The sequence below is a fragment of the Stigmatopora nigra genome, chromosome 14 (genome assembly GCF_051989575.1).
Source record: "Stigmatopora nigra isolate UIUO_SnigA chromosome 14, RoL_Snig_1.1, whole genome shotgun sequence".
Classification (NCBI taxonomy): domain Eukaryota; kingdom Metazoa; phylum Chordata; class Actinopteri; order Syngnathiformes; family Syngnathidae; genus Stigmatopora; species Stigmatopora nigra.
The window spans coordinates 11650703-11665070 of record NC_135521.1 but is presented as its reverse complement, the minus strand read 5'-3'; the positions used below and the strand labels follow the sequence as shown (position 1 = coordinate 11665070).

The following is a 14368-nucleotide window of genomic DNA, read 5'->3' as shown; positions in this document are numbered from 1 at the left end:
TATAAAACTCGATTCTGCAACACTTCTTCATCTGAAAAAGATAGACACTGAATAGGATTAAGATAAAGATGAAAAACAAGCAGAATTATGAATAAAAGTCTTAGTTTAATCATCAATAAAAGACATGTTAAAAAATTAATGCATGCATGTTTTTTTTCTTTGGTTTTATAAAAGCAATAGTTTGAATTAGACTTATAAATCCACATTGATGTGCAGGGCCTACTTGATTGTCATGGATGCCCGTTTTCAACAAATATTATCCATCAAATATTTAGTCAAGCCATCTATATAAATAGAATTTCATGATTCAAAATGCATGAGAGGAAGCATGTGGGCGCCAGTTCAGATGAGAATGATGTGGCTCATGTTTATCTTGTATGAAGGAGCCCTTATAACAAATGGTTCAATTGAGTAGCAGGCACATGAACCTTAACCCCTTTACCCCTGAGAAAATTTAAGAGTTTTGACTGCACTTGATTGTCAGGAAAATACATTACTTCAAAGCTAAAAAAGCTTTAAAAAAACATGGTATGAATAACAGTATTCTTTATATAGAACAAATTATTGTCAAAAATAAATTGGAATTCTCCTGAGGACCTTTTTTTTGTTGTTGTATACCCCTGGGTGTGTTGAATGGACAAAAACATTGAGTTTTATACTGAATATAGTCCTTCCATTACTAACTTCACCACAGTCCCGGTAGCGTATACAAGATACTGTTGCGTTTACTCATATTGTTTTTGCTACAGTGATGGAACAAAGAGATTGGTAAGACCCTTGAGTGGGGGCAAAATGAGATCCCCTATATCATTCATGAATGAGCAGTTTGTGTCTGTGTGATGGGTGGAGAGATGAGCAGCTCAGGAAGTTTGTGTTTCAGCCTCCTCGTACTTGTGCCACAACAATAATGGGGTTGGTGGTAGACAATACTTAGTATGCTTTTTGGGTGTGCGTTGGAGTTGTGTCAGCACTAGAGAGAGTAGGAAAAGCAAAGGGAGGCTGAACGAAAAAGAAGCCAATATCTGAAATGGCTGTCCTTGCCCTCAGTTGCCCTCCGTCAACTCCTCACAATTATGTTTTCATCCTTGATTTATGCGAAGTCGAAGATGTTGCAGTATACTTCCATTGCACTGTTTTCAAGGAGACATGTAATTATGAGCATAAACACTTGAGTGTTATTCTGACTCTTTTCCAGTGAAACGCCTATGGCCTTGTTTTTTAAATTTATTTTTTCTAATATCTTTCCAAAAACAAGTGGAATCTTAATTGCATAAGGTAAACAAAGTTCATGTAAAATGGATAACATTCACGCTCTTGATACTTGGAACACAATGTGCTTTGTGAAGCAAGCACAAGAACATTATGAAATATATTGTGTTTAAAAATATTTGAGCCTTTTATAATGCCTTTTCTGTTAAAATCCACTTGATTAGTACTTCACCCACCATTTGCTGCTTTAACCCCTATGGGCCTATACTGAAAAAATTAAAGAATTTTGCATCTTGGAGTTCAAGGTCACTCGCGCAAATCTCTCAGTAACACCATGTAATATATTACAATACTTATTTTGTGATAGAAGCATAGAGATGTTCACCCACAAATAGATGCTTTGCAATGGACATAATGTTCTGGGTACTATTATCTCTAGTTCCTGAAGTTTATGAAGGCATAGGGTCAAGGTTGTGTTCCAGCTATTCTGAATGCTATCGTTCCACAGTACTTATATGAACACCTCTTTGTGAAATAGAGAATTCTCTTGAGTTGTTAGGCCACTAAGAGCTGTGAGGAATCTGTCATTTTACATTAAACGTGCGTAGCATTTCTGCTTTTATGGTTTTAGTCTTCACCGGACAGAACATTATACATTTATGTATAGAACTGAGATGGGGCTAGACTTGCTTCTCATTGAACGTACATTTAAAATGTGTGTGTCTGTGTGAGAGTTTCTGCAGCTATAGATAAGTCATCATTAAGCTGCATTGCATTTCATTTTCCTCTTATATTGAACTATTTTTAAAGGAATATTGCTGAACGAAGCCAAAAACTAAAATGAGGATATAAAGCCACCAGCACCACTGAGAATTCCCGCTGATGTTATTAATTTTATAATCTTGTTAATGGCACTCAAACTTACAAATACATGAGCAAATAAATACTAAAGCAATTGGTTATTATTGTAGCCTGTCAAGATAAAAAAAAAGTACTATATATATTCATTTGTTAAAAAATATATTCTTTTGAGAAAGAAACCTCAACCCTTCAACTTTCTTTTTCACCCCACTTATCCAGTCAAAATGCCCAGGCTTGCTCACTTAGGTGAGTCTGAAACGCCACCAAATACATGTTTCTGTCACAAGCCTCGTGTCAGCTTTTTTTACATGCACAAGGAAAATGGGGAAAGAACGGGTAATTCTGACAGTAGGAATCAATCCAGCCACTTCTTAAATGTTTTACTGCCTTAATGGGCTTCCAGAAATAGATGCAGTGCTAATGTCCTCTGACTCTAGAAATAGGGGGCAAAATGTGTCTCTGTGTAGTTGTATGCTCAGAAGTTGTGTGTATGTTCGATCGTGTATAGCTGCTCATGTGTGTGATTCAAATGGGCTTAAGTGAAGGATTCTCCCATGCAAATAAGGCCATTTAAATATGGGACCCTTTTCCCCTCTATTTCAAAGGACAAGCAACTATTCTCTATTTAGAGCAAGACTTTGACATCAGCTCTACGGAGAAATGTTGGAGTGGGCTTTGGTCTAGAGTGGCAACACTACAGATTCTAAGGAGTCACCCACTTTTCCCTTATACACTCTCATATAACCTTTGCGATATGAGATCCATAACAAATTGTTAATGAGCTGCTTTTTATCATAAACCAAGGGCGGTCTGGTAGATGAGTGGAGTGTGGTCCTCACAGTGGGAGTCCTGGGATCAAATCAAGGCTTAAAGTCAGTTGTGATTTGGCTTCTGCACCCTCCGCAACCCTAGTCAGGATGAAGTAGTTCAGAAAATGAGATGCGGTGAGATCATAAACCACCGACTGGCTTGAGAATTGAGACAGAGTACTCAATATTGAGATTCCTGGCATTTGCTGTTTTCAGATAGCATTTGCTCCTTTAGAACATTTACCCATCTCCCAGCATGGTTCCTCTTTTCCAGACATACTCGGATTATTGATCTCTCAACTCCCTGTATCCTTAGCCCCAAGACAATCCATACAAAATGTATTAACTGTGGAGAGAACTACAATGTCCTCTGCAGCTTATCATATTATGGCCACAGAGAGCGGTATTTGTAAAGAGGCAACCTTTTTCATGGCTAGTGTGAATGGTCATTCTTGGAAAATGGGGCTGCAGTTTGAAGTTATGGATTGTAAAGCCAAGTCATATTAGCAGATCATTGAAGTTCAACTCCGTACTTTGTAGCCAAAAGTGCAAGCTTACATTCAGCAACTGGACATATGCGCACAAAGATTTTATTTTTTTAGCCGGCAGATACGAGAGAGAATGAAAGAACTGATTGTTGAGTGGAACAATCAAAGCCTGACGCCAATCAGAACTCTCGCCAGTCAGTATGGTGAACTGGATATACAATGGAGCTTTAACGGGTGCCCTATGGTTGACTGATGTGATTGCTCTCCTTCATTTTTGGGGAGCAGTGGAAAGAAATCTGCCCTTTTGCCATCCTAACTTTTTTTAAAATTTGGATTTAGATGGAAAATTACATATTCATCATTGTGTATTGTAGTCAATATTGATATGGGTTAGGTAATCAGGTAATCATTTAAGTACAGTAGGATGATCTTAAAGGCCTCCACTTAAATATGCATGTGGGAGTCAGGTGTTCATCTTTCTTGTATTTATATTCTGATATGATCTTTATATTTTGTGTGTGTGTGTGTGTGTGTGTATTGGAGAACTTAGTTGCATGTGTATGGACAATAACCCGAGGACTGACAATTCCTGTGTGAGTTTGAGTGGGCAGGCCACATTTTCTTCTGTAGTTGATAGTCGTTTTTCCCGTCTTCTGACAGACGGATTCATTAAATCATGCTGCAGTGGTAACCTGCCGTGACAGGACGCCATTGCCTCCTTGGAATGCCTCAATCAGAGTCTCTCACGCGCTTAACAAGGAAGTAAACACGCTAAATTGTCTGTTGGAGGAGAATGGAGAAGCTGTCTCAATCCGGCATGTCATGAGTGATGTCCACAGGAGTTTGTTAAATATAATATATAACACACAAAATATAGTACTTTCCATTGGCCGAAACATCAGATAGTTTTATCATATACAAAAGGAGATTTTCTGTAAATGGTGCCTAAAAATTACCCATAATAATAATAACCCATAAAAATCGGGGTCTCTTTTTGGTGCAATGAATTTGCGTGCAGATGGTGGAAACGGCTGCCTGGGTGCTGCCTGCTTTCAAAATAGGGAGAATTTTCTTTGAAGTGTGTTTAATTTGGAGGTTGGTGGGTTTGTGTGTTCCTTTTAATGCTATTTTAAGAGAAAGAGCGGCAGGTTGTGTGCGGTGTGTGAGTGTAGGATATGTGAGTGTCAAGGTTGTGTTTTAATTAGAGAGACAGCCATGTGTCCTTGGGATAGCGCAGAGGGTCAGAAGAACCTGGTAGTCCTGGGACACGTCTGGCAAGTCTGCTAAACTCCCATTACTCCGATGTGTAGATGCACTTAAACGTACACGCGCACCTTTATGCACATGCACGCACATATGCATCCTTGTGCTGGACACTAAGCAAACAGCACCATGTGTTCCGAAGCCATTTCATGTCACCGAATGCAAAATTACAGCTAGCACTGCTCTGGAGAGATTAAGAAAGATAAGGGTGAGGTGGAATTGAAGCAGCCAGTTGAGAGTCAGGTTAGTGGGATTGAAAGGAGAAAAGGTTGAGAGGGGAAAGGGAAGAAGCTGCTGACATTTATATGCTTGGCCAACAGAAAATGCCACTTCTACATGGCATCCCGTTTTCATTTTGTCCCATTCCCTCCAGCCTTGCCTTGACCCAATGCTTCTATCTGACAGCTATTTCCATAGACCTTGCTGTACCTGTACAACCTTCCACCGGTCACTTGTGTTCTCATTTCCTTGCACCAGCCTTCCAATTTTCATATGTCTACCATATGACCTTTGGCTTTCATCCAGCTATATAGTACATATATTTCCCCGCTTGTATTTATTTGCATCTCACAGATCATCGCCTATGCCAGCTTTCTGTTTTGATTCTCCCATCCTTAACATTTTCCCCTTCTTCCATACATCTTTATGCTAAACCCACTCCCTATGCAGACACCTTAAATGTCCCTAGCCTAGACCCTAGCCGATCACGGAACTCATAAAGCCTCCCAGATGAGCCGATAGTTAATGGCTGTTGAATAATGCATAGCAGGGTGGATTTTAGAGAGCCGAGTCTATTAGCCTGACCAAATACTCTTGGCTTTTATAAAAGACCAACACTTACAATTACAAACTACATTAAGGCCAACATTCTGTCTCACTCTCCTTCCCTGGATTCTGTGATAATAACTCACACTATAATTTTGTCCTATTTCCCTTTTTTTTAAGTTCTAGCGCCTTTAGCCAACTGACCCTTTTAGACGAGGTCACTTATGGGCTTTTTCTAGTTTTTGCATCTCTTTCTGCTATGTCAATGGTTAGTGGTCCTTTTAGTCACTGTTGTAGTTAGAGAAAAAAAATGGGTGAGCTGGAGGACAGTAGCATATTTTATCTGTGGGTAGATGGTTGCAATTATGTATGTTTTTCTCAGTTGTTAATTTTTTTTATAACAGTTTTGTCTAAGCGTTGGTATAGAGTGGAGACACTAAATACTACAAATTGAATTTTCTATTACGACAACAACAACAAAATAAAACCAAAAACAACACCTGCAGCACCTGAACAGTTTATTTCTGTAAATTATTGAGTGAAAGGGAGATATTAGTCTGGGTGTTTTATGATTATTGGGCCCCAATTCGAAATAATCTAAAACCATTAAACAGTTCCAAAAAAATCAAAACCTTTATTTAAAAACATTTTTATGATTCACATTTTAGTACTAGATATTTCATTCATTTTCTGACCCGCTTTAATCTCATTACAATAGTTGCTGTAGTACCCATATATCCATTGATGCAAAAAATGTCTTCATAAATGTGTTTGTAAGATGTTTTGTTGTGCCACAGGGACCATCTCCAACACTGTTATTCTTTGGCCCGGTGATGTCTCTCTGATGTGACCACTTGGTTTCCCTTCTGGCAAGATCCTAGCTCAATGGCCTGTACTATATATAGTAATGCTTGAGTGTCATTGACCTTTAAAATTATCCTATTTTTTGACATCAACATACTTTGAAGGATTCTATCAAGCCGCATGTATGCCAAAAACAGAATGCACACGCTAGAATGGTAGCCAGTGAGCCGTAGGGCACACAGAAAGAAAGACGACGAGCCCCAATCACAATCATACTGCCACCAGAGAGAATCGAGCCTGCGCTTGCTCGCACAGAAGTCAGTCGAGACCACTACGCAGCACAAGAGGGATTTCAACTTTTCCATTTTTTTTCCCCAAATTGTTTTCATATATCATACTTTTTAAAAGTGTACCAAGCATAGTTTTGTGAAGTTTTTTTTCTTTTCACAATTATTATTTCAAATCCCACTTCAGGCATTGTCTATGAAGCAGAGAAATTATCAAATCTCTTTATGAATTTGTGCCATTTTCAAGTGATTCTACTACATTTCTCAATTCTAGCTTTTAAAAAGAAGCAAAAAATATAGTAAAAAAATAGAAAATATGCTTTTTTTTTAATAAGTATTGCGTTTATTATTGACTGAGTTTTGTTCTCAGAGCTGGCAGTAAAACAGAATTGTGGTAATCCTAGCATTGTCAAGTGGGGTGTATTTTATGTGTCCGGTTTTGTGTGTGTGTTCATGGTGGTTTATGATTGTGGCTTTGTGTGTGAACATGTAGGCCCGTATTGAGACAGCAAAGGACCTTTTTGACGGTATTCCGCTGTCTCTCTGGGGACACACGAGGAGCAGAGGGCAACTGCAGTCTGATGTGGGGCATCTGTTCCCTCATTTGTTAAGCTTAGCCTGGTGTGAGTGATTTAAAGATGGTGAGCATAGAGGAAGTGGGTCGACGGTGAGCCAAAATGTGTGTGGGCTTGTATTGTGATTGGTGTGATGGGAACAGTTGGTGGAGTGGAACGGCAATGTGTTGTTGCAGCAGAGGGCAAGTGCATACTTGTCTTTGGACTGTGTTAATACTGACCCAGGGCGTTGGCTGCATTCACCTCATTGACCACAAGATGGCTGGCCGGCAAGTCCACAGGTGGTACTAAATAATCTCCTTTTCTTCAACACGCTTCCTCTATTGTTCATTCTGAGCACAAAGCTACCAAATTAGTTTGTAACCATTTGTCATATTGTCACGTTCTCCAAATGCTTTCATTTCAATGCTGTAATCTCAATAGGGATTTCATTATGCATAATGTCAGTGTCATGGGGGTGCAGGAGTCTATCCCAGATGACAATAAGCACCATTTATATCAGTAGCTAGTAAAGAGCAGGACACCATCACACTTGACCTTTTTTCTCCTTCAGTAAATTCTGAATGATTCAGGCTTGATGTGGTAGCTGAATGCAATTGTTTGAATCTTTTAGGTGATTTCAGGTAGAATAAATCCTGCTGTACAACGAACTGCACATGAGAGTTATTGCTAAAGTAGCATCCTATAGAAAGAAGTCTCTGGTGTGCCATCAGTGACACAGAAAGCTCATAGTTTTCTGATTTATGACTACAGTGGAGAATTGAGTGCTTCATAAAGATTTGCTCCCGCTTGAGATGGAGTAATCAGTGAAGTGATTTGACTTTGGTGGATTACATTTCCAACGAACTGTAACATCAGTTTCAATGGGGTGACTTTGTCAAAGAATACACATACACAAGGAGTTATAGTCCTTCTATGGCCCTTTTGTCAAGGTCATATGGATTAGAAATGATTGGGCTTCCAATACTCTACTGGCGAGCTCCGCATGATGAATCATCACTACATTCCAAATCGACACCAATTAAGAAGGTTTTGTTTATTCTGCTCTGGGACATGCTGTGGCTGTTCACTTGGAACAAACAGCCTCACCCCTTCTCTTTTCACAAGCGACACTTTGGTATTTACAGGGATTAGCACACTGTGCCTCTGTGGTTTTGTGCCTTTCCATCTGCGTTCTTCCTTATGCACTGTAGGGCTAGTATTTGTTTCAGGCCCAATGGTTTTTCGTGCATCTTCACACTCGTGTTTACTTGCGTGCGCTGTTTCCATGTGTGTGCCAACAGTCATGTCACTCATTGCTTGCTTACTGTGTAGTCCCGCACTATTCATGCAAGTAGTTTCATGTCTAAAAGGCATGCTTTATGAAATGTGTGGTTGTGTAGCACATTGCCAGACCACTGAATTCATTTGCATTCATTTCACTGCCTGTGCCTCCTCAGAGCCCATTCTAATTACCAACCCTCTCTCTCTCTGTCTGTCTCTCTGTCTCTCTCTACTCCCTGTCTCCCAGTCTCTCTGTCTCTCTCTACTCCCTGTCTCCCAGTCTCTCTGTCTCTCTCTACTCCCTGTCTCCCAGTCTCTCTGTCTTGCTATCTGTCCTTCTGTCTCTCTCTCTCTCGCTGTCTTGCTATCTGTCCTTCTCTCTCTCTCTCTCTCTCTCTCTCTCTCTCTCTCTCTCTCTCTCTCTCTCTCTCTCTCTCTCTCTCTCTCTCTCTCTCTCTCTCTCTCTCTCTCTCTCTCTCTCTCTCTCTCTCTCTCTCTCTCTCTCTCTCTCTCTCTCTCTCTCTCTCTCTCTGTCTCTCTCTCTCTCTCTGTCTCTCTCTCTCTCTGTCTCTCTGTCTCTCTGTCTCTCTGTCTCTCTCTCTCTCTGTCTCTCTCTCTCTCTCTCTCTCTCTGTCTCTCTGTCTCTCTGTCTCTCTCTCTCTGTCTCTCTCTGTCTCTCTCTCTGTCTCTGTCTCTCTCTCTGTCTCTGTCTCTGTCTCTGTCTCTGTCTCTGTCTCTCTCTCTGTCTCTGTCTCTCTCTGTCTCTCTCTCTGTCTCTCTGTCTCTCTCTTTCTTGCTCACTCGGTGGAGTTGTGGTAATACATCTGTCTGAATTTTCATCTCTTTTTTTTAGCCTGCAAGGAATCTCTTCATATTGGTTTGTTTGCTGTCAAGCCTAGCTACTTTCTACAATTTTAGTGTTTGGAGTCGCAAAAATATTGTGTGTAGTTGTGAGTGAAAGCAATAATCCGTCATATTCTTTGTGTGCTTGTTGTGATTGCTTTGGGGTCGAGGGAGATGTAGCGTGTGTTCATCGGAAAGCAGAAGTGAGAGGGAACAAGCGAGAGCATCGTGAGGCGTATAAAATCTGGGATTGTGCAATAATCACTACAATGGCTGTGGTCAAGTCTCTAACAATGGGCATTATCCTCCCCTTGGAAATGGTCAGTGTTCCAACTAATATATTCTCCATCAGTAAAATGGATCCAAAGCTTATGTGGACATGCTGATATGTAATGATATCTAATATCCATTCATTCATTTTGCATTGGAAAAATATGCATTTTGAGTAACATCTGTTTCTGAAATCATGGCTAATTTTAATGATAGCACTCAAATGTCATTTTATTTTATTTCACTAAAACGTTTCATGGGTTAAGCAGCTGTAGAAGTAGGTATAAATTTAAATTTGATTACATTGGAGTTTTCATTTGTTGATGTTTTTGCAGAAACCATTCAACTAAAGTTCTGTCACACTATTTTCAGCTTTCCCGCCTTACTTTGCAAATAAATATATCTGTGAAGCAGAGGGAACTTTAATGTATGTATAATAATAATATAAATGTTTCATGTCTGCAAAGCATGGGCTCTTCATTGCATTTCCGAAATTGATCATCAAAATGGCACACAAGTGTGAGTGTATTTGGGAAAAAAAAACTAATTTGGAGAATGCAGGCCCCTGCAGTGAATTGCTTGAGTGATGCTAAGCTTTCCGCTTTAGAACTCTAGCGCTCCACTCTAGAAGGTTCAACGCCTTCTCCAGGGAAATGCTACTTTCAGAATCACCTGAAGCCTAAACATAATTGTGGAGTTGTTTTTGAAGATGTGGTAACAAACAAGCAATTACACTAATGCATGCACACAAACACACACATCGATAAACACCCACCACCACACACACACAGCTGTGCACATGAGGAAAACTTAATACAAAAAAAGCCATATGACGCATGTCTGCTAATTATCATGGTCTGTATGAAAATCGATTGTGGGGAAAGGGAAAGAACTGTGTGCCCTCGCTTTCTTCATTTGAATTTTCTGGCCTTAATTGAATGGAATCCCTGCCATTTATTCCCGTGTCTACAAAGATGAATCATTGGCTGTTTTTATTCTAATTGCTGCCTCCAAGCCCCATGTCATCAATACAATTATCAGCGTTTCTGTCAGCACTGTTATTACCAATGTTTTTTATCTTCGCCGTTACTGTTGTTATTGCCGACACTGTTGTCAGTAAAATCATCTTCAACAATGGCTTTTTCATCAAGATCATTAGCAATTTTACTCCCAGTTTTCTTGCCTGTTATTATTTTTATCGATATCATTATTGTTTGTGTCAAATTCATCAGGAACTAAACAATTAAATGAGACATCCTGGAAGTTACTATGTTGGAGGAGATAACAAAGACAAATTATAACATATATATGGTACAATAGGTTAGTGGAAGTAAGATTATTCCTGCAGAAAAGAAAGATAAATGGTGGCAGCATCTATTTCTGGTGTTTGACCTTTTTATAGTGATGATTATTTTATCTAAGCACAGCAGTGAGGATATGTGGGAATTTAGTCCAAGTTATTAAAAACTACTATCAGTATTAAAATGTTAACTGTGGATAGCTGAGGATTTTTCATATGTTAAGAAGGAGTGAGCATTGAGTTCAATGACATTACTAAAATTTATGATCAGTGGTATATTGATTGATTTGTAAAATGAAAACATTAATAACGCAATGTACATAAGTATGACATGACTTTATCACATTGTGTTCCAGGATCTAGTCTTTGCTTTACCACTGCAGTTGTGCTTGTATGTTTGTGTGTGTGTGTGTGTTCCCTGGCAGAAAAGACTTGACTTTAAATCCAATATTTGTCATAAACACCCAATTTGAATACAATTTGTAGTCCACCCTCTGTGATGCACTCATAATGTGCTTAGATACCTGCTGTTACTATTTCCTTTAGCCTACTAAATCATCAGGTTCTTACTTTTTTTTTTTTATCCCCCTCCTTCATATATGCCCCTTATATAACGAAAAGCTGAAGATTTCTCATAACCGACTTTCCAAAGTACCGCTTCTGGAGGGCTAAGTCCCAAAGGAACCTTAGGGCAAAAGATACTCCACACTGTCATGGATGTCTTCTGAAGCAGTAATGGTCCCTCCCCTGGCCTCTATCTGCTTCCCACCGAGTTGAGTTGATGTTTTTGAACTCCAGGCTAAGTGGAGAAATGTTGTGGACCCTCTAGCCTACATTGACTGACTTCTAAGGGTTCCTTTTTTTGGAGCAGCGCAGCTTGTGGTCATTGTCTATCTGTCTTGTCGCATAAAAATGGAAGTGTGTTTGAATACAATGGAAAAGACTAGATCAAATGGTTATTCATAATTTGGTGTTTGGGAGCATGGGCCCTAACATTTCTCTGAGCTAAGCCTTATTAAACACCATCTAGTGGCCTACTCTGCTGTGCATAGTGAAAATGGTCATCAAACTACAAGTTGGCATACGATTAGAACTCAACACAAACCTGTTAGGCGGACTAAAAATACAATGTGCATCATTGCTGTTGGCTGCAAGCATCAAACAACTATGTAGGAGGGTTGTTTAGTGAGATTGTGATACATGTGTCAGGGAAAACTTAAAATAAATATGTGAAATGAGCAATTTGTTTGTCATGAATGAAAAAAAACATGTCATTTCGCCAGTGTAAATATGATGCAAGCGTATTTAATCACTTGTTCAAGGATTTCATCAAATACAAATACGCATTGCCAAAAGATCAATATGAAATGGTGCCCTTTAAAAGATGACAAAGCCAATTGTTTTGGTCAGTTCCTATGATGATGTGAACACGCATACACACACATTAATGTGAAATACACAGATATATACAACCATAGTAAATGTCATCATAACTGTCTATCATTTTTGCTAAGGCCAGACAGATGGCCTCATAACAGTAGATGTCACACAGAAATGTTTATAGACACTTGACAGTCATGTTGCTGAGAATTCTTGCCTCAATGTACACAATAAATCTCTGGCATGTTTATTTTATTTAGGACCTACAAAACCTTGATGTAAACATGTGGTGTTATAACCCTATAGCCAATTTGTGAGCATTGTTTTTGTATCCACTGTGAGCCTACTTTATCATTGCGACTGTAATTTCATATATTCATGGGTAACAAAAGTACCACACACAGAAACTTACACACACACTGAGTAACCCCTGAATCAGTTGCCAGCCAATCTCTTGCACAAGGAGACAAATTATTACTATTTAAGCACACACTCAAGGGACAATTTGGAGTGTTCGATCAACCTGCCTTTCATGTTTTTGGGATGTGGAATAAATCTGGAGTATCCAAAGTAAACACACAGGGACAGGGAGAAAATACAAACTCCTCACAGGAAGGCTGGAGCCAAGCATTGAACCCCTGAACACAGAACTGTGACGCAAAATGCTAATCACTATTTCACCATGCTACCCGAGAGTGCCTCATTCTAGGCTGGCATATCTTATTTACTATGTTTTGGTGAAACGTGTTTTTCACCTAAACTGTTTCATCTGGTTTGCAACATCCATTCATTCTTTTTCAATATTCCTGCACATAGTTGCTGTTTAGAGAAAAATTCTCAGTGTTAATTGCTGTGTTTGTGGAACCGTAATACATCCATATGCTACAAGTCACCCTAAACACTGAAAATGAAAGTCTCTGGGCAGTTGATGTGCATTCATGAATAAATATAAACATACACAGCTGCTGTCACACATGAAATACAAACTTTCTGAAGCATTTTAGCACCGGCAGGGATGACGGTGTTGAGGATTATAGCAGAAGAGAATGTTAAATGACGGATTGAAAGAGCTCCAGCCTGACCTGAGGTTACCAGTCTCAGCAGGTTGCAGCTGGCTCGTTTATTCCACAGAGCAACACATCTCCTAATAAACCTCATATGTGTAGTTTATTCTGGCGGGTGAGGATTAAGTCAGAAATGTGATCTCTTATGATGTGGACAAGCAAATATATATTTTTTTGTGGGGAATGTATTAAACCAGACATATAGGAAAGTATCAGGTAGATTTATGTCAATCAAAATGTTGACAATACTCTCCTGACTTGAATTTTATGACTTCTGAGTGCAATTTTTGGACTGTTTTGCTAATAAAACTGTTTTTATGCTCTTTTTTTTCCCCTTTTTTCAGAGATGCCAAGCAGTCCAGGTGGTCAGTTCACATTTCGCCCATTACCGCCACCTCCTCCTCCGCCCCATGCTTGCACCTGCGCCCGCCCAGCACCGTACACTCAAGTCAGTCTGCAAAGAAAGACCATGCCGACACGATGTCAAGCCAGCCATGGTGTTCCGGGGGCAGACACTAGTTCAAGCACAGACCAGGCACAGCTTCATGACAGCTGGGTGCTGAACAGCAACATTCCCCTTGAGACCAGGTATGGGGATATATATACGCATTTTAATAACTTTTTGATATGACCTTTTGAATCCTACCATCACAGATTTTCACACGCTAATTATATCATAGAATTTTGGCAAAGAATATTTCAATTTGAATATCACAGAGATCCACAATTATTTATATTGTACAATAATTATAGTTTATTTAATGGTTTGGCCTTGCATAGTTGAAACCAATGACATAATGAGAGGAAAGGATGTTAGAGTGCGGTACTTTGTGGAAAACTGTAGTCGAGACTTCTTTTTATCATATGACGAGATGGAATATAGGACTGAAAGTGCGTCAGAGATGGAAGTGAGTCCATAAGAAGATGATTCAAGTTCAAACTGAAGGCAGGCTCACCATAACACAGGGAAAATGGGTGCGAAAAAAAGTAAGAGTGCGCCGGACACGTAAACAAAGGGGGATGGATCCATTTACATCGGATTGCAGGCGCCTAGCTCCAGCTACATTACTTCGTTAAAGATTATGGATTCTTGGAAAATAGAAAAATTGGATTTAAAACTGTCTGGAGTTTATTTTTTTTATTTTACAAAGAAGAAAAATAAAGATTTTAGTTAAATGAAGTCCAAT

General features: G+C 39.4%; 1 protein-coding gene across 1 annotated transcript in view; it reads left to right on the top strand.

The window, feature by feature from the left end:
- tenm1 (teneurin transmembrane protein 1) overlaps positions 1-14368 on the top strand; it is a 114377-nt gene that overhangs the window by 25000 nt on the left and 75009 nt on the right. Inside the window, exon 4 of the mRNA XM_077733065.1 lies at positions 13526-13769. Coding sequence (XP_077589191.1) covers positions 13526-13769 — 244 coding nt within the window. The remainder of the gene's footprint in view (positions 1-13525; positions 13770-14368) is intronic.